The 20,680-nt window shown below is 44.4% G+C and overlaps 2 protein-coding genes across 3 annotated transcripts in view; one reads left to right on the forward strand and one right to left on the reverse strand.

The window, feature by feature from the left end:
• The window catches only part of LOC310687912 (uncharacterized protein), a 110,112-nt gene extending 92,617 nt beyond the window's left edge, over positions 1-17,495 (forward strand). Inside the window, exon 5 of the mRNA XM_083463862.1 lies at positions 17,471-17,495. The gene's annotated coding sequence lies outside the window, so the exon portion shown is untranslated. The remainder of the gene's footprint in view (positions 1-17,470) is intronic.
• The window catches only part of PDZRN4 (PDZ domain containing ring finger 4), a 226,794-nt gene continuing 215,059 nt past the window's right edge, over positions 8,946-20,680 (reverse strand). For both annotated transcript variants that reach the window (XM_083463388.1, XM_083463389.1), the window contains 2 exons: positions 18,039-18,155; positions 8,946-11,126 (listed from right to left, as the gene is read on the reverse strand). In XM_083463388.1, the coding sequence (XP_083319514.1) occupies positions 9,600-11,126; positions 18,039-18,155 (1,644 nt within the window). In that variant the 3' untranslated portion in view covers positions 8,946-9,599. The remainder of the gene's footprint in view (positions 11,127-18,038; positions 18,156-20,680) is intronic.

Raw genomic sequence — 20,680 nt, forward strand, 5'->3', positions numbered from 1 at the left:
TCAGGAAGACAGAGACAGCCTTTGGAGGTGGACCAGGAGGAAAATATTCAGGCACAGCCCTCTCTATCTCGTGCTTAAGGCAGCCCCCTCATTTTGTTAGCTGGTAGGGCTGGCTCTGCAACACTCCATTAATAATAATAATAATAAATGTAGAGGGATTTGTTGATTTTGTAATGGGCAACAATCACCTCTGTCCACAGGCTGGAATGAATTCCAAGAGATATAAATACTACCCTGTCTCACACAGGGTTTCCCAATTGGATAAATGGGACTTTAGCATGAGTGTCCACTTGTCAGGGCTTTAGTTTTGCTTTAAATGTAGCTGTTGTTTTCCATAAATCAAAGGTATTAAGAAAGATACTTTTCTGGGCAAAATATTTTTGTTAGGAAAGTGCACTGGAAGAATTTGTAATGAGATTGTCAGACAAAATGTTGCTTGGAAAAGTTTCCTTGCCCTCTTTCCCTCCTCCTCACCTCCAAAAAAAGGCCTCATTTCTGTTTCCTATCCGAGTAGTTGTCAATTACATACTGCAGTGTTTCCCAACCTTTTTTGGGCAAAGGCACACTTGTTTCATGAAAAAAATCTCGAGGCACACCACCATGCCAGATGGGGAAAGGTCACTTTTTACTTATGTAAAAAAAATAAAAAAAAATAGTAACAGCATAGAAGGTAATGGTAGATGACTGTTAGGGTCTCCCCCCAAATGCAGAATTCTATTAATATCTTCCTTAGCGAGCCGCGTTAACCCCTGTAATGCTTTCTATAGAGTAAGCATAGGGGACACTGGGGGATGTGGAACCAAGGGGGCAGTGGGCCAAAAGAGTTCGGGATCTACTGCTTTAAACAGAAATAAGAGCCAGTGGGTTCTTCCTTTTTTAAAGTATCGTTTCAGCGGGGACAGCAGTCCGGATTTCCAAAAAGCGGCGCTTTTTTGCGTCTGAGCAAAGAAGAGAGAGAGGGGAAAAAAGAGAGAGAGATTGATTTGTGGCTGCGCAAAGGGGGGAGGAGCCCAGGAGTAAAAGTAGGAAGGACGAAGGGAGGGGAAAGGAAAGTTAATAGAAGGAAAGGCGGGTGGGAGAGAAAGAGAAAGAAAGAGGGAAGGAAGGGGGGAAGAGAAGTGGAAAGGAGGGAGACCGAGGCGGGGGAGAAGCGTCTGGAGAGTTGCTCCGAAGTTTGGGGGGCCGCGGGGGTGGGCGCGCGTCCCAGGAGGCGGAGGCCAGCCCGGGCTGGGAGCCGCGCCGCGGCCCGGGGGCGGTAGGCGGACCGCGGCTCCTAGGATGTGGAAAGGGGACGGCGGCGCAGGGGGAGGAGACCTGCATGGCTAGGGCAGCGCGCAGGGGGAGGGGAGCGGGCCGGAGGCGGGCGAGGGGGGCCGCGATCCCGCGCGCCGCGAACATGGCCTCCTTCCCCGCGGGCCCTGCCGAGCCCCCCGGCCGGGGAGGGCGGCGCGCCCCCGCCGCCGGAGGAGAGCAGAGGCAGGAGGAGGAGGAGGACGAAGGCGCTGCCGAGGAGGCGCGCCAACTTCTGCCAACTTCGGCGCCCGCCCCGTCGCCGCAGGCTCCTCCCGGCCGAGAGCCAGAGGACGGCGGCGGAGCAGGAGGAGGAGGATCGGGTTTGGCGACGGCTGCTGCGTCCTCTCCAAGCGCGGGGCTGGCCTCCGCTGCGCCCGATCCTCCGCGCTCGCCGCGCTTCTCGGCGGAGCAGGTCTCGTGCGTGTGCGAGGCGCTGCTGCAGGCGGGCGACCCCGGCCGGCTGGGCCGCTTCCTGGGCTCGCTGCCGCCCGACGCCGAGGCGCCGTGCCTGGAGGCGCAGGCGGGCGAGAGCCTGGCCAAGGTGCGCGCGCTGCTGGCCTTCCAGCGCGGCGACTTCGCCGAGCTCTACCGCCTGGTGCAGAGCCGGCGATGGGATGTGGGAGGGAGCTCGCTCGCCGCCCCGCGTGTGCCTATGTGGGGCACGTTACAGCCCCGTGACGTCAGCGCCACGCAGGCAGCCAGTCAGGCAGACGGCGAGAGCCACGTGCTGGGCGGCCTCTCCTCGCCGCCGCCGCCCCACCTCTCGCCGCCCGACTCGCCCGCCTCCCTCCCACGGCACACCAGGCAACGTCTCGCGGCACACTAGTGTGCCGCGGAACACCGGTTGGGAAACACTGACATACTGGAAGAAGATTGCCATTCACCATTCCACCCAGCCCTAGCCTGGGTGGAATACCCTAGCCTGGGGCTGAATAGCTGAGGTTGACTAAATTGCTTCTTGTGGCTTTCTGACTTTAAGCAAATGCCCCTACACAGCTCCACTTCAACATACATATTCAATAGCTTCCGAGAAGAAGGAATTGTGAAACTTTGGTGAGATGGGCATTCATTCTTGATGAACATATAAAAGTGAGCCAAAGCTGAACACCTTCCACATCCTCTAGTACTACCCTGTGAAATATGCTGGTTTTTAATTTTTGGAGAACTGTTTTAAGCAGCATGTTTTGTATTTTTTGAAAATATATATGATCCCACCCTCCAGAAAATGTTTAGTTTCAGCTTTTGGAAGCTCAACAGATAGGTCATTAAATAGCAACTTGCTTTTCACCATTCACTGTGATCATTTTAGGACTATCTCCAACCAACATATGCTTGTCTATTATCAAGGTGCAACAGTGTAAAAGAAGACCCTTTGTCTTATCAGTGAGGAAATGGTGTTGCTTTAGAAACCACACTTGAAATTAAATGGCGCAACATGTAAATATGAAACCTTTATAATAAAATGATACAGACGACATAGAAGTATATAAAAAATAGTTAGCAGGATTAATAATTCACTAACTATTGCATGGTATAAGTCGCTAACTAATGTGCGTTGCCTGCCATTTAATAGTGGATATATCTGAAGAAATATGGAAATTGGAATAGTTTAATAACTTTCTATATGAAAGATGATGAGACTGCCTAAATGATTAAAAGGGAGATATGTTATAATGAACTAAAGCCACTCAAGTGTAAGGTAATTTTAATTCAAACCTCCATCTGCTTATGTATAATTAAGACTCATTTAACAAGTTAATGCCTAACAGAGAGAACTGATAAGTTTGGTATTAAAGAGCTTAAGAGAAGTAAATTAAACTGTCGAGTTGGAGGAGCTCTCATTTTAATTTCCTACACCTGAACCTCAACCAAATCTTCTAAGGGGGCATTTCTTGACTCTGTCTAGGCAGCCAAGTAGTAAACCTGAAAAGAACGTAAGGGAACTAAAGCCAACTCTCTTTTTCGAATTCTTGATACCAGGGTCTTGTTCGGGAGGCTGAGGGAATTTTTGCCAACATGAATATTTATTTAGCCCAAACTGCTCACTGCCATAGCATCTATATGACATTAAGAAGATACTTTGCATGCTGTCAAAATATTTATGCATTGCAGATCTTGCCAGAGGGGTTAAATAAGCTAAAAAATATGGATTTCTTTGAAGTGCAAAAAAAGGAAAAAAGAAGCAGGAGATTTTGAATTCTATGATATTCCCAATGCCTAAGTTCATTTTGTTCTTTCCACATACATCAAGGAAGTCCAGCAGTTAAATCCATGGCTCTTTTTCCATTTCTATTATGCAATTTTAAATATTCCATTTTGTTTATATTTTCTTTTCAATCTACTGTAGGGATGGGCATTTCTTAAAATTCACCCCACTGATTAAAGTTCTCCCCACCTTTTAAAGTTGTCAGCACAGCCAGCCTTGCTGCTAGCACTGAACGTGTCTTTTGAAAAGTATTTGCAAAGCAAGTCTGAGCTTCAGCCTTCACTGCTGGGTGGTTATCTCTGCCTGAATTAAGACAAAAGATCCAGTTGCTGGCAAGCAGAGGCAGCAAAATGAAAGGACTGCAAAGTCTGCATGGTTAAATAATACTTGCAGGTTCTTAAGTGTTGGCTCTGCCTAGGCCCGATAAAGATTCATAGGGATAAGTAGAGTTTGCCCCTGGGTGCCCCTGGAATAAAGACACAAGAAACATGTTGGGGGGTTTTACACGAGCCACAGCTTTATTTAACTACTAGGCGCTGCAGCCTCTGCTCATGTTGCTCACCAGCCCCATCCTGCTTTGCACTTTCTTACTCCTCAGCCTGCAATGCTGCTGAGATGAAAATGGAAGCCCTGATAACACAGCAGCGACTGAGCAGTATGGTTTCTGGGGGGCTGTTGTGGCCTGCCCTGGCGATTCCTCTGCTGCATGTCTGGTCCTGCCACCTATGCCACTTGCTTGCTTGTCTGCCTGCTGTTCTGTCATCAGGCTGCAGTTGGTGTGGCCACCTATCACAGACCCTCCAAGTGTCCCTATTTCCCAGGGACAGTCCTGGATTTACAGAAGCTGTCCTGGTTTCTTGATTTGTTCCCACAGTGCCTGGCTTTTCCTTAAAGGTAAAGGTAAAGGGACCCCTGACCATTAGGTCCAGTTGTGGCCGACTCTAGGGTTGCGGTGCTCATCTCGCTTTATTGGCAGAGGGAGCCAGCGTACAGTCATGTGGCCAGCATGACTAAGCCGCTTCTGGCAAACCAGAGCAGCACACGGAAATGCTGTTTACCTTCACGCCGGAGTGGTACCTATTGATCTACTTGCACTTTGACATGCTTTCAAACTGCTAGGTTGGCAGGAGCAGGGACCGAGCAATGGGAGCTCACGCCGTCGTGGGGATTCAAACCACTGACCTTCTGATCAGCAAGTCCTAGGCTCTGTGGTTTAGACCACTGCGCCACCCGCGTCCCATGACTTTTCTTTAGGGCATCCCTATTTTGACTGGAAAAATGTTGGAGGGTATGGAGTTAGGTGACCCCCGAGCCAAGGAGATAAGTAACCTTACAACCTTTAGAAGACATATGAAGGCAGCCCTGTATAGGGAAGTTTTTTAAAAAAATGTTTAATGTTTTATTATGTTTTTATGTATGTTGGTGGGTGGTGGTTTCACAGAGAGTCCCCAAATATAAGTGTCTCTAGCACCCTGTGTTAACATGCCTTAGGCAGCAAAATGTGTTAGGTTGACTTTGCAGGTATTAGTGGAGTTAGTGCCTCCTATTCTCAGCTGGTGCCCTAGTGCATTCTGAGACTGGCACTGAATATCGCTGATGAGAGCACCAGAAGAGATGTGCTCTCCCTTGTCTGTTGTCCATGGCAGGTCATCCACCACAAAAGCAATGCAGTTTCTGAAAGCCAGACTAGACTGGATCCTGATAATTTATCACATACATGCTAAGTGATGCTTATAGGAAGCCATTCGCAATCTCATGGGCCTATTTTACTAGTCTTCTTTGACTATAAGTTGTTAGATATAATGGGCAAGGTCTGAACATGCAGATGGCAATTTGCACTGCCCCAGCCACGCTAGTCATATCTGCAGGATGCATAAACGGCTTTAAAACATGTAGTTTAGCTTTAAAATATGGAGATCTAATCCCCATAATACTTTTTTCTCACAGCATAAATTTAAGGCTTCAGTCTGAAGTATGGCAAATTTTAAAATTCTGGGTCCAATTATTTTAGCTTTACTGTAAGCAAAGGTTACTAAATGTGCTATTAATAATAAGAATAGTAAGTAGATACACTTCTTTACCATGCTCTGCAGTCCCAAAGACTCCCAGAACAGCTTTCAGATCAATTAAAAAAAGTCAGGTTTACAATCTAAAAGACATGACAAAAAGCAAACAAAGTGGGGGGAAAGGGCTGTGTACACACCATACATTTAAAAGCACACGAATCCCTCCAAAGAATCTTGGGAATTGGTTTGTTGATGGAATTGTAGCTATATGGGGGATAAACTACAGTTCCCAGAATTCTTGTGCTTTCAATGTATAATATGTATGCAGCCGGGCACAGGAAGAGAAAATGCAAGCAGAGATAAAAATGCACTCAGGCACCAGCTGTTCTTATAATAATGGAACAGGAACAGTTTGCATAGCCTCTCTTAAGCTGGCCCAAGACATTTTGTGGCGTGAAGCAAAGAACAAGTTTCCTGCTCTCCCCAATTCCATGTACAGAAGCCCACTGAGTTGGCTGTTGAATCTTACTTCTACCCTGGCAACAAGGTATAATTATCCAGTGCAGGGCTAGTTTGAGAGGTGCACAACAGGCCAGTGGCTTACATATAGCTCTAAGGGCAAACAGATGTGTGTTTGTATGCTGCCCACCATCAGCTGCTGCCTGAAGCACATGTCTCATTTCGCCTGGTGGCAGAGCTGTTCGTATAGCCTGATGGAATGGCTGCAGCTAGGTGACAGTCGAGGGAGACCCAAAGGCAGCTGGTCTCTCAACAGAGCTAGTCCTACATCTTTAGAAACAGAAACCGGAGAGCAATACTAAGAAGCGGCCTCCATGGCCTAAGTCTGCAACTTCAGACAGTTATTAATCAGGTACTTTCATTTCATCCAGATGGAGCCTGAAACATGCTGTGTCTGCATGTTTCTTTGCTCTTTGGCAAGAGTTTGGGGTCTCTGAACAGGGATTTTTAATATATATTTTTTACTAAAAAAAACCCCAACCCCCTTAATTGCTGAAAATATAATATTCCTCAAATGAGAAATAAAAATCTGTTTTTTGTTAACTACACAAAATGAAGAGCTTTTAACTTGGCAATCACTAGTCTTCATCTAAGAGATATTAATAAGACCCCTTCCTAGCATGAGGGGCTCAAAGCAACTGCCTTCTTTTGCTATAGCCCAAATTTTATGTTGCATTTTTTTTTATAAAACAACAATCAACATTAAATAGATTAGAACTGAAGCAGACCAATAAAACCTACATTGCAGAGAACTACTTAACATATACGTGTTCATGATAGCCAGCTGGAAGGTAAAACCCCAACAAAAATACAAAGTGTAAGGAAAATATTGGCATGAAGATTCCTGCATGAAAAATGCCTTTTGTCTGTGCAAGGCAGTTGTTTTCCCCACATAAATGTTGACAAGTAAAAACACACCAGTAAAAGTATCTCAGATTGCTAGTTCTTAGTAGAAAAAAAGTTTCTGGTGAATTTTCCAGTACAATCCTATACATGTCTATGCATACTTTAAGTCTCACTGAATGGGCTTACTCCCATGTACATAGGAGAGCAGCAGCTGTGGGAAAAGGAAACTTTCCTGCATGGGATCATTAGGACAGGAATTGAAAATAAACTGCTCCTATCATATTGCCATTACACAAAACTATGGTGCAACTGTACTTGAAATACTGTGTGCAGTTCTAATTGAACCACCTAAAAAGGTATATTGAAAACACAACCAAAATGATCAAGGGGATGGAGTAAATGAGGAAAGTTTACAGCATTTGGGACTTTTTAGTTTAGAGCAGGGTTTCGCAAACTTGGGGTCTCCAGCTGTTTTTGGACTACAACGCCCATCATCGCTGACCACTGGCCCCCCTAGCTAAGGATGCTGGGAGTTGTAGTCCAACAACAGCTGGAGACCCAAGTTTGGGAAACCCAGGTTTAGAGAAAAGGCAAGGGAGAGGTGACAGGATAGAGGTTTATAAGATTATGCACGGCATGTAGAAAGTGGATCCAACAAAGCTGAATGTTGGAAGATTCAGGACAAATAAAAAAGTACTTATTCACGCCACACATATTTAATATGGAACTCGCTCCAACAGGAGGCAGTGAGGGCCATCAACTTGGATGGCTCTAAAAGAAGATTAGACAAATTGATGGAGGACAAGGCTATCAGGGGCTAGTAGGCACAATGACTAGGTTCTACTTCCACTCACAGAGCCTCTGAGTGCCAGTTGTTGGGAGTTGCAAGTAGGCAAGGTGTGGTCGAGGTGCTTGCATCTGGTTGGCCACTGTGAGAACATAATACTGGACTAGATGGGCCACTGGCCTGATTCAGCAGGCTTGGCTTACTTTCTTAGTAGGATTCCATCCTACGTCTAGCAGGTGGTTTAACGTGGCGGCAGGTGGCTAAGCAGGTAAGTTGCACGTTTAATGTGCATTTTTCATTTTCTTTTTCTTTTTTTTTAAAAAAAGCATGGACTTAGATGCCTTTGAGTTAAACTTGAAATCAGAAAGATGGCTTAGAAGTAAAAGAAGTGCTGCCTCAATATTTTATATTCTTTTTGCTTTGTTTTGTTTTGATCTTAAGACATTAGTAATTCTTTAACAGTAGACCAGAGAACTGACATGTCTTGTGCAGTTTGTTTCAAGGCAATCTTTTCCCAAGCAACTGGTGTCGACTTTTAATGCTGAACACAGCATTTTTAGCATGAAAACCTGTTAAAAGAGAAAAAGACATGACACATTTCATGTTTCCATTGATCTCACAGGGAAAAATAAAAGTGCTTTTTTGCAACCGAAAACCAATTTTCTTCCAGGAAGGGATAGAAGGGGCAAAAAAAATGTTATTCAACTGGAAAGCATATCACGTTATTTTCCCAAACATATCTCAATTACATATTTATGACTATTTATTATCCACCAACATTGCAGAATGAAGTTTTGCCTGGTGTGATAAAAGTTTGCTACAGTTATTGCCTTCATTTTCTGATTGCTTTGGGCTCATTACTTGTACAGGCTGAATATTAAGTCTGCCAATAATGATAGCAGAATTGCATTATTTTATTATGCTTTAGCACTCCTACCTCACTTCTCATTTTTTTCATTAATAAATTAAGGATTTTCAGGCCTAGACAAACTATATGCACTGTTTCATATACCACACAACAACTGTAGGTTGAGTACCGAGTCCACAATCACCAGAAGCAACAACTGACCCTTTTTCTGATGCGAAACTAACTACTGGGGCTCCTGCCTTAAAATAATCTGCCCAACCCAGCAATATTATAGAAAATCTGCTGAAAACTAGAAGAGAGTAAATAAGCATTCATAGGAATGCTCATAAACTAGTTCACATATTTGACATTTTAAGCAGAGTTCTCAAATATCACGTATGCAAGTGGAATTTAAATTAAAATCAAAGGAGCCCTTGATCATTTTTCTTAAAGATAAGAAATAATTTATTTCTCTTCAGTCTTCACAAATACCACATATCACCTAGCTACACAACCAATGCCATTAACATATCACTGAAGAGTTTCTTACCAACACTTTACTTGGACAAAGACAATTGCAATTTAAAAATTACTGTACAATGTGCTGTTGGATAAAATGCAGTTCTTGAGCTTCATGAGGAGATGTGGCATGTGGTTTAGAAACAGACAGAACATACAATGTTAAAAAATTTAAACTGCCAAAAAGCAAGAGTAAGGTAGAAAGGATTTTGTTTTGGCATTGTAGTTTTAGTAAAGTATTAAAAAAGAAATCTAGAGGAAAAGACCCGGTTTTTAACTTCCAGTACATAAAATTGGATACGAAAGTAATCAGTTCCTCCTTTTTAAGTTTTGCTTTTTCCTTAAAATAGAAATCAATATTATGAATATATTGCAGAGTAAAGAAAGACTGCAAAATTACCAGTTAACGAAAATACTATTGTATGAAAAACCAAATGTAAATTTACCAAGTAATTTGCTTACAAAAAAGATCAAACTATAAACAGTCACAAAATATATAAAAAATGCCACTTTGAACGAGGCAATTGTACTCTACCGAAACTGGTAGTAGACTTTTTTTTTCCAGAATAGACATATTCATACTGTAGTAACTGATAAAAAAGCATTGTGTACTTTTGTGTCGTCCGGAGATTTAGCACCATGTGTCATAAGTTCCTGGATAGTCATCCAGTTGTCCAAGATCTTCTTGTTCCTCTTTTTCATCATCTTTTTGTGACTGAGTTCAATGATGTTAATTTCCTTTTTGCCCTCACTGCTGCTTTGAGGGCTCTCTTTAAGACACTCTAGTCTGCTACGCATCATGTATTCCCGCCGCCGCCTCTGCTCCTTGGCTCGCACCAGGTGCTGCTTCCGTTCCTCTTTGCTCCAGTAACGACCCATCTTCATTTCGCTCATTGTATCATCATCCGTCGTCATCCCGCTGCGCTCCTCTTTAATCTTTAAGGCACGTTCCTTCAGGATTCTGTCTCTTACAGGTCTTTTGGTGATATACCTCGTCCCGTCGCTCCTTATTTTCACTTTCCACTCCATCTTGGGCTCCGTACACTTCTGCGAATCTTTGCACATGTTCACTAGGCTGAGCTGGCTCTGGGCGTATTCCACAGCAGATTTCTGTTGTATCAGCTGCATATAGCTTTGATAATGCTTAGCGTGTGCAGGGATATTCCCATACCTGTATGAGGAGCCATGATATGGGGACAAATAAGGAATCTGCTCAGGGCTCTGCCTTTCTTGCTCTGTCGATTTGCTACTTTCTGAAACCGTTTCCTTCTCCTCGACAGAACTGTTTTGTTCAGCAGCTTTGGTTTTGTTTGGCGTTGTCTCCCTGCCACTCTGCCTCGAAGACAACTGGTTAGCCACAATGGTACTCCTGAGGTTTTTCCTATTGGTGATGCTAATCATCCGCTGGAGAGAACTGTCAGGGGATCGCTCCACGTTCAACGGAGTGCTTCTGCAGCTCTCTGCTGTGTTGTAAGCGCTGGAACTGTCTTTGTCCGATTTCTCTGGGTGCTCGATGATGTCGTCCAGTTTCCCCCCTGGAAGGTCTATACTGGTGTTATAATTCCTGAACGTACCACCCTGCAGTGCCCAAATGTCTCCGTACTGGTCTTTCACTTTTTGAAGCCGGTGAGCCTGCATGATGCTCTGACACTCGAGCTCAATGTTCCTCAGTTCCTCATTGAGCAGCTGCAGCTCATGCTCCACCCCGTCCTTTTTCCTTCGGTTGCACTCTATGGTACTGCTTGAGTAATACAAGTCATACTCGCCGTGCTTTCGGATCTTACACTTGAGTTCCAGCAGCTGGCGAAACCTTTCGCAGTCCTCCTCCTGGTCACCAACAAAATCAGACTCAATGTATTCCCCAGACACTACGCTCTTGTTGCACTGGAGCTCGAGGCTTCCCAGAGTGTCCGGGCTCTGCCTCGGTTCCTGCTGGGTCTCTGGGGTCGGCTTCTTCTGCTCTTCTGGTGCATTTTCTTGCTCTGAGCTCTCGTCGTTGCGCTGGCTTTCGTCGGTGGGGCCCACTCCACTGTCTTTCTCGTTGTTGTTAGATGATGAGGTAGCAGTATCTGTTGTGCCGTCTTCCTCTTCGTGCTTTTTGGGCTATAAAATCAAAACGGCCCACAATTAATCTTTATCACAGGTATTAAATTAAATATCTTAAATCAAGTTCTCTTCTCTGTAGTCACGCCCACCCTGTGGAACACCCTCCCATCAGATGTCAAACAGGTAAACAATTACACAACTTTCTGAAGACATCTGAAGGCAGCCCTGTATAGTGAATTTTTTTAAAAAATGTTTTATTGTGTTTTTATAAATGCTAGTGCCCGGGGCAACCCATTCAGATGGGTGGGGTACAAATGAATAAATTTATTATTACACTGCTGGCAGCACCTGCATACTTGTGGAAATGAACATGCTCCTGTGCAAATGGGAGAGAGAGTGAGTTTTGAATTTGGAACAGGAACAACTGCATTCAAACCTTGGCTCAGTTATGGATTTACTGATGTGACCTCAGACAAATCACATTGTCTTAGCCTTTGTTCTTCTTTCTGTATATCATGTGAATAATAGCGATCTAAGTTAAAGAGTTGCTACGATGACCAAAAAGCCCCTCAACTGATTGACATGTACATTTCTATCAACATGTCTTGAATGCAGCCCTTCAGACCACTTCTCCAAACCACTCCTAAAACCACACTCCCTCTTCCCAGGCCAAAGCTCTCACCAGCCCTGCTCCATGGCCTCCTTTAATGCTGCCAACTTGCTACAGGGCCTAGTCCAAAGTGTTGGTGCTAACAAATAAGGCCTATACAGCTCAGGATTAGGTTACTTAACAGGCTACCTTTTGCTTTATATACCCCAGCATCTGCAATCTGCAACAGAGCTTCTTCTGCAAGTTCCAAACATCTCAGCAGCCTGCTGTACAGTAATACAACAGTTAACAAGGCCAGTGGGGTTTGTGGGGGGGGGGGGACGACACCAGCATAGAATAGTGTAGGTGGATAGTATTTTCTGTGTTAGTTACTATCAGGGCTTTTTCCCCAACCAGAACTTGCTGGGCACCTCTCAGGTGAGTGCCATTGCCATTCTAAGAGAAAGAGGAAGGTGTTCATGGTGAGTTCTGGTACCTCTTTTTCTAGAAAAATAGCACTGGTTGCTGTGTTTTATTATAATAACATATACAGTGGTGCCTCGCAAGACGAAATTAATTCGTTCCGCAAGTTTTTTCTTCTTGCGAGTTTTTCGTCTTGCGAAGCACGGTTTCCCATAGGAATGCATTGAAAATCAATTAATGCGTTCCTAGGGAAACCGCCTTCAGACCAGGTCCGGGGACAGTCTGTCCCCCGACCTCTTCTGAAGGCTGGGGGGGGGGGGACAAGGGCTTTTCTTCCCACTGCCAGCCTTCAGAAGGAAGCCCTTCTTCCCACCTCCCGCCCCACAAGCTCCGGGGACAGGAGGGCTTTGCTGCCGACCGCCAGCATTTTAAAAGCCCCTGCTGTCCCGGGGTGATTTTAAAATGCTGGCGGGCGGGAGCGAAGCCTCCGCTGTCCCGGGGAGATTTTAAAATGCTGGGGGTTGGCAGCGAACGCTTCGCTCCCGCCCGCCAGCATTTTAAAATCTCCCCGGGACAGCAGAGAAGTCTCCGCTGTCCCGGGAAGGCAGGCGGGGGGGAGCAAAGACTTTTGCCCCCCGCCGGCCTTCAGAAAAGGTCCAGGACCTCTTCTGAAGGCCGGCTGTGGGCGAAAGTCTTTGCTCCCGACCGCCAGCAATTTAAAACAGGTCCCCGGAGATTTCCCTATGGGCTTTCGTCTTGCGAAGCAAGCCCATAGGGAAATTCGTCTTGCGAAGCGCCTCCAAAACAGAAAACCCTTTCGTCTTGCGGGTTTTCCGTCTTGCGAGGCATTCGTCTTGCGGGGTACCACTGTATAAACATTTGTTTTCTACTCTGTCAACCACTCTGGGAACATACAGGGCATACATTTTTCACTGAGAAGAAAACTGTGCTAGCAGATATTTGAACTTGGATGTGCATTCAATGCATGTTCATGGTCTGTATAGTCCTCTCTCCACTTAGCTTTTGCAAGACTGCATATCCAGCTGCCAAATATATATACATTTACATATACAGTGGTACCTCGGGTTAAGAACTTAATTCATTCTGGAGGTCTGTTCTTAACCTGAGGTACCACTTTAGCTAATGGGGCCTTCCACTGCTGCCACCGTGCAATTTCTGTTCTCATCCTGAAGCAAAGTTCTTAACCCGAGGTACTATTTCTGGGTTAGTGGAGTCTGTAACCTGAAGCATATGTAACCCGAGATACATACATGTGTGTGTCTGTATTGCACTGGCAGAATAAAAGCCAAGAAAGGTTTGTAATAACCTGTACCAGCCAAACAACATCATCAACAACCCTTAACAGAAATTGACCCTGGTGGATTACCACCACCTTATCCCTATTGATGAATTTCAAATTATACTAGGAATGCCATCCACAGTGATGGGAATACTATTTGTACCTTGGGTGCTATTATAACAGATATTTGTGTTCACACTGGCTGTGTACTAGTAGAAACTGGCACCATGGTGTGCTCTGCTAAGAAGCACGTCTATTTCAAATGCTAGCTATAATTGTGGCATGCAGTTGGCAGTAATTCTGTATAGCTGACTCGGGTGTCATAGGCTGAGGGCCCAATAAGGTAGTTTGCCTGCCAAATTTGTAAAGGATGTATTTGTCACTGGTGGTTGCCAGTCCAGATAATGTGTTTTTTACACACACACACACACACACACACACACACACACACAGTATCTCTTGCTCTCATCTGCTGCACTCCTAATGATTTTGTAGAAAATTGCTAATAGAGGTTCTCCATTTCGAATATACCAGTAAGGGGATTATATGTGTCACTGTATTTTCCCACGGAAAACATCTAGTTAAACTCTAGTCTCCCATATAGTTAAAACAAAATGGTCTGCCTTCTTTGGCCATTATGTCAAACATTTTTGTGGATCCCTTTTAACTCACCCTCCATTAACTGCACCTATTTATTTCACCTCTAATGCTAACCGCATTATGTGTCAGAGCAGTGAAGAGGGGCATGTTTTCTCCCACTCGGCCCACCACAACTAAATAGTAAAGTCATTTTGTCCCATTTCCCTTACACAATTTTTATCCAAAGTGCGCATAGTCTATTTACAATAAATCTAAGTGCACACAGCACCAGGCAAATGTGCTTTCTCCTTTAAGAGGTGTAATTACACAATTAAGCATAATGGCTAGTAATAATAAAACACGATGTGGGAAAATATAGGGTACCCATAACAGGAAACAAAACTCTATGAGGCTACACTGTTAGTAATTGCTATTTTCCCTCTACCTAGACAGACAATGATGGACAAGGCAGGGGAATTAGTGACATACACATAAAGCCTCATTATTACCTTCAAGAGCGCAAGCCTACCAGCTAGTCTTTTATGCACAGTTGTTAGAATAAATTGATGCCAATAGGTCACAACAGTTAGAATAAAAGCAATTAAAGTGTGTTGGAGTGTAAACTAAACTAAAAATGAAATCAAAAAGTTGACGGAAGGGTCTACCTGGCCAGTTCTGAGCCACTACGTTGATGCCTTAGTGTGTCTGTCATTAGGATTCTCAATGAGTGCTTGACAGATACCCATGTGTTTGCTGATATTATAGCTGAGCTATAATTCTAATGTTCTCTCCCATGTTGTCCAATTTTCAGCAAGCAAGAGTGTTAAAGTTAAAATGAGAATGGTAGAATCTAAAGTTTGCCTTAAGACATGGCCTTTGGCCTGTTTTCCACTATGAGGAAAACTCTATGTGTATGATAAATGGTTTATATATATCTGTAAGTTCTAGGGCTCAGCCTTGATATTAGCCTGTTGGAGACTTGTCCCACACTGACCCACAGTTGTCTATCATACATAAGACTCTCTCCCTCCAGATGTCTCGATTCACAGTTGTTGATTCTATACTGTGACTGCATTTTGAAGTCAACAATTAATGAGAAGGTCCAGATGAAATCTGCTGTATAGATCCTAGCCCAACCACAGCCATTGCTCAGCTTGAACTTGATACATCAGAGGCAATTTGTTAAATACCTGTCAATCTTTGGGATTAAAAGTAGGTGTGCTGTACATTGTCTCTCCCAGGGAATGAGCAGTGTGGGTCAGTGCAAACATCAGCAGCCATACACAGAAAAAAAGATTCCTCTGTAATGCTAATTTCATGCCTGGCATCTATCACAATATAGAGCAGGGGTTGGTAACCTGGGGCCCCAAAGACCAAACGTGGGCCTTGTCCTAATTTAATGGTGGTGAGGAGACTGGAAACACAGGAAGGTAGGAGAGGAAAAAGGAAAAAAGGGTCAATTGGAAGGCGGTGTGTGTGTCATTGGGGTAGCTCCTGCAGGTAAGTGGCCAGCCTTGACCTCTGAAAAGAGTGGGCTGTCCCTTCCCTGGCAGGTTGGTGGGCATGAAGGAAAGTGACCTGCACAGTTTGGCTCTGCCCTGCCCATCACTGCTATGCAGTCCCCAACAGATTACCTCTGAGGGAATGCTGCCCTCAGAGGGGGAAAAAGGGGTTATCCCAGCCCTGATTCTATTTCTTGTGCTGGGCAAGATACAGTTTTCCTGAATTTCCTAACAAACATGCTATGACCAGCGGTTGAGGGAGCTGCCTTTTAAAAAGGCATTGTTAACTTCAACTACCGTATCGCTCTATAGGGCGCACCAGACCATAGGGCGCACCTAGTTTTTTTTTGGGGGGGGGGGAAATAAAGAGGGGGAAAAAAGATTCCACCCCCCCAGCCCCAAAGAGCAAAGAAGCCAAGACATCCAGGGGGATCCATCCCGCTGGCTGTCTTGGCTTCCTCTTTAGCCAGCGGGATGGGGCAGGGTAAGCCCAAGCTTCCCCCAACCCCAGCCTCCAGAACGGGTCCGGGAGCAATGGCAAGGTTGCGTGCAACCCCGCCGTCGCTCCTGGAGCTTGCCGGGCTGGGGGCTTGAGGATAGCTGCCCGAAGCCGGGGTGCGCAGCGCTGCGCTCCCCGGGTTTCGGGCTGCAGGCTGCTATCCGCAAGCCTTGGGAGCCCGGCGGGAACTCCCGCTGCGCTCCAAAGGCTTGCGGATAACTTCCTGAAGCCTGGAGAGCGAGAGGGGTCGGTGCGCACCGACCCCTCTCGCTCTCCAGGCTTCAGCAAAAGCCTGCATTCGTTCCATAGGACACACACACATTTCCCCTTCATTTTTGGAGGTGCAAAAGTGCGTCCTATAGAGCGAAAAATATTGTACATTTTAAAAAACAACAACCCTGTTGCTGAGGGGTGTAAAAAGAGCAACAGAGTAAATATGCATTCCAGAGTTAGGGTCTGCCTCTTAACTGGCAAGCATTGGTGTGAATGTGACGCAGTAAGATTGAATAACAAGAGCTATGTTTTACAGCATAACCGGTTGATTCCTTTCTTTGTTCAAAATGAACAATTTCAGCACAGAACATGTCGTATTAATTGTTCTTTATGGGTGCAAATCTCAATGCTTCATGTCACTAATTAACCCACATTATGAAGGTTTGTGGGAGAATGCAGAACTGAAAGAGAAAAAGTGCCTTTGATTAAGCTAATAGGATTTTGGTGAACTGACTCTAATTCAGCAGTATTTATTACCACTGAGAAGACATGAGCTAGTCCCACCACTCTATGCAGGATCTTTCAAGAAGATTAAAAGCAGTACACAGTCACTAGCCAATCTTCAGTGTCATTTTATTTACTATTTACCTATTTACCCTGTTCTACAGCCTCAGGAAGCTCTAAAATGGCTTGCAAAATATTCTTACAATTAAATCTAATTCAAGTCCAGTATCAGGAACAACAGCAACCCTGTGCTTATACGGAGCCACGTTTACTTTTTCTTCTGCCCTCACCCTTGGTCTTTCCCTGTCCTAGGACCCTTGTACCTATGGGACCGCCTCTCCTGCTTTGCCCCACGGAGGACCTTAAGGTCCATAAATAGCAACACCCTAGAGGTCCCAGGCCCTAAGGAAGTTAGATTAGCCTCAACCAGAGCCAGGGCCTTTTCAACACTGGTGGAACACTCTGTCTCATGAGACCAGGGCCCTGCAGGATCTGATTTCTTTCCACAGGGCCTGTAAGACAGAGTTGTTCCGCCTGGCCTTTGGCTTTGAATCAATTTGATTCCCTCCCCCTCTTTCTTTTTTCCTTCCTCCTCCTGTGATGAGGCTGCATTTTAATGTTGTATTTTAATCGTGTTTTTAAAGTTGTATTTCAATCAATTTGTTTTTATTCTTGGTTGTTAGCTGCCCTGAGCCCGGTCTTGGCTGGGGAGGTGGGGTATAAATACTTTTAAAAAAATTATTATTATTATTATTATTATTATTATTATTATTATTATTATTTCTCTACTAGGCAAGAGCTCTCATTGAAGACACCAAACCTCACTTGGCAAGTCTTCCCATACTGGCACCAGTTCTCACTGAAGATTTCTGAGGCAAAGGAATGGGACCAAACAACTGAAACTTGCTCACCCCCATGATATCCAGGCCTGTGTGTGTGGAAATCAGTCTTGGTTCTGAGGGGTTTTTTTTGGATGAGGTGGTGGAATATATCAGGGGAGATGTGTGCTTAATGGCAGGAGAGATGGAATGCGCAAATGCTGAGTAAAACAAAGAGAAGAAAAATGTTTGTGAATTGGCAGGGCATTGCTTAGGAAGGAGGGGAGTGGGCAAACCAAATTAATCTGTTGGAAAAGTAAAATAATAGGAATGCAAAAATGTATTAAAATCCTGACCTTCCTCCTCCTCACGTTTCGCCTTATGCTGCAGATAGACCCGCCCCCTCATTTGTCACTATTTGTGGCATGTTAATGGCAACGCTCTACCGAAGCCTAGGAACAAAATTTCTAAATTTATCATTTGATTCCTTGTTTATTAAAAACGTGAAGCTAGTAACATTTCAGACTCTGTGTCAAGCCTACCTGCTCCACTTCATTGCCTGCGTATTGCACTGCTTCATTATGCGGTTCTTCCAACATTTCCAAGTTTAACTCCTCTATGAATTCGTTCCTTTCATCATCCAGCCATCCTTCTTCCAGCTGTAAAGAATATATTAGTACATTACTTTTGGTTAGTGGGGAATGCATGCTAAAATAAGGTAAACCCAAATGGCAATGCCTGACTAGTTCTTTTTTTATCATAATGACTCTCTTTGGAATACTGTGGTCTTGGAGCTCATCTCTCAAAAAGGCGGGGGGGGGGGAAATGATCATTAAAAAAATTGGACTCTTAGGCCTTTTATCCCTTTTTGAAACATATCACCGATTTTCTCTCATAATGAGGAGGATTGCATGCACAGAACATCATTTCCTTTCAAAATGTGCAGAAGGCATACTGCATAATACCGAAGCTGTCATGTTCTTTACTTCTAAGGGTACCAGCTTAAAAGAATCCAGAGATACTAATATATGGCCATGAGACAATTGGCTTCTTTCTCCCTAACAACCTCCACCCCAGTGTTATGCCTCACTGCCTGAACCGCAACAACATCCTCATTGTGTATTTCAATCACATTTGTCTTATTGATTTCTCAGGTAAACTTCCAGCAGCAGCAGCAGCAGCTACAACCACAACAACTACAACAACAAAAGAGTAATTGATTGACAATGTGACTTTAAGGCATGTTTTGTTTTCCAGCTGTTCCTTAGGGATGCTTTTTTAAAATAAAATAAAATAAATAAATCAGGAAGTACTACTTTAAAATATGTTGGTAAACTAACTTGCCTAAAACAGAATGAAGCCAATTCTGGGCAATTTAACCCAGAGCATTTTCTGTGTGCATCTGAGTAAACTTTTCTGTGTAGAAAGCTGAGGGGGGGGGGGAATAGATATAGTAGGAAAGAGTAATACTAGTGTCAGTATTCTTCGTATCAATTGGATAAGTTGAAAGAGTTTTTGGTAAATAAATCCAGTCATCCTTGCTGGATTCAGAAGTAGGCACTAAGGAGTTAGATTGTCCCTGTTTCAAGTTCAGGGCATGGATATTAGACAAGAATTGTAATGGATATCAGATTAATCATATTTGCTGCTGGTTGCTTCCTATTTGTCAGAAACTACTTTGTTAACAACAGTTTTATTCTACTAGATCGTTAATGTGCCTTAACTTGCTTTTTTATTTTACTGAAAGAAAACCTAAAGCATGTAGAGACATGGGACACATTTCCTGTTTTTTAAATCGTTAGTTCGGATGAACATAATCAGAATAGGGCAATTTCCAATCTCTACGTCTAACCCTCTATACCCATAACTTTCATTGTATTGTCACTGAATGGTGAATGAAAGCTTGGGAAGAATCATAGGAAAATATGTAGCTGACATACTCATAATACTCTTGTCTTAGATTAGGCAAGAATATCTTAATGATGATTATATAAAGATTGGTGGGTTTTTTTCTTTGCTAAAATACATGTACAGTGGTACCCCGCAAAACGAACGCCTCGGAAGACGAAAAACTCACTAGACAAAGGAGTTTTTCATTTTCTTAGCCGCTTCGCAAGATGCATTTCCCTATGGGCTTGCTTCGCAAAACGAAGCTTGCCCCGCAAGCTCCGGGGATAGCGGGGAAGCGCAGCGCGTCTTCCCCGCTGTCCCCGACCTATTTTGAAGCAAGGGGCGGCAACGGGGAGAAGTGATCTTCTCCCCCTCCGCCCCTTGCTTCAAAAGAGGGGACAGAGGGGAAGGCGCGCGCGCGCCTTCCCCCCTGTCCCCGGACCCCTTTTGAACCAAGGGGAGGCAACAGAGAGAAGCGATCTTCTCCCCGCTGCCCCTTCCTTTGCTTTAGAACAGGTCCTGGGACAGAGGGGAAGGCGCGCGCGCCTTCCCCTCTGTCCCCGGAGATTGCGGGGCAGGCAACGGGGAGAAGCAATCTTCTCCCCGCCGCCCCTTGCTTTAAACAGGTCCGGGGACAGAGGGGAAGGCGCGCGGCGCTTCCCCTCTGTCCCCGGACGAATCCATAGGAACGCATTGATTGATTTTCAATGCAATGCTATGGGAAACCGTGCTTCGCAAGACGAAAAACTCGCAAGAAGAAAAAACTTGCGGAACGAATTAATTTCGTCTTGCGAGGCACCACTGTATGAGAAAATGAAAATTTACAGTACTGCAAAAAAAGAATACTCTCAATGATGACCCTCCTTCAAAACATCGATCTAGAACATCATTTCTATGTCAAAGATTGTAATTACTAATTATCTACAAATCTGAGCTCACAGGCAAATATAGAAATTCAAAGCAGCAATATTTTATAAAGATTATATATACATGTATATATTTACAGTGCTTATATTCTGAGGTTAGCTTTTTAACAGCACTATCCTATGAATGTCTACTCAAATGTAAGCTCCACCGAGTTTTGTGGGACTTACCGTACTCCCAAGTATGTGTGCATAGGATTGCAGCCTAAGTCAGTGTTTGACTTCAGACAATGCAAGTACTTAGTCACATGCTTAATTTAGGCTGTAGTTCTATACACACTTAAGCTACACTGAGAGTATGGTCCAAGACCACCCAGAGAACTTCATGGCTGAACTGGGATATAAACATGAGTCTCCCCAGCCGTAGTCCA

Source organism: Podarcis liolepis (genome assembly GCF_965112155.1).
Source record: "Podarcis liolepis genome assembly, chromosome: 10".
NCBI classification, from domain to species: domain Eukaryota; kingdom Metazoa; phylum Chordata; class Lepidosauria; order Squamata; family Lacertidae; genus Podarcis; species Podarcis liolepis.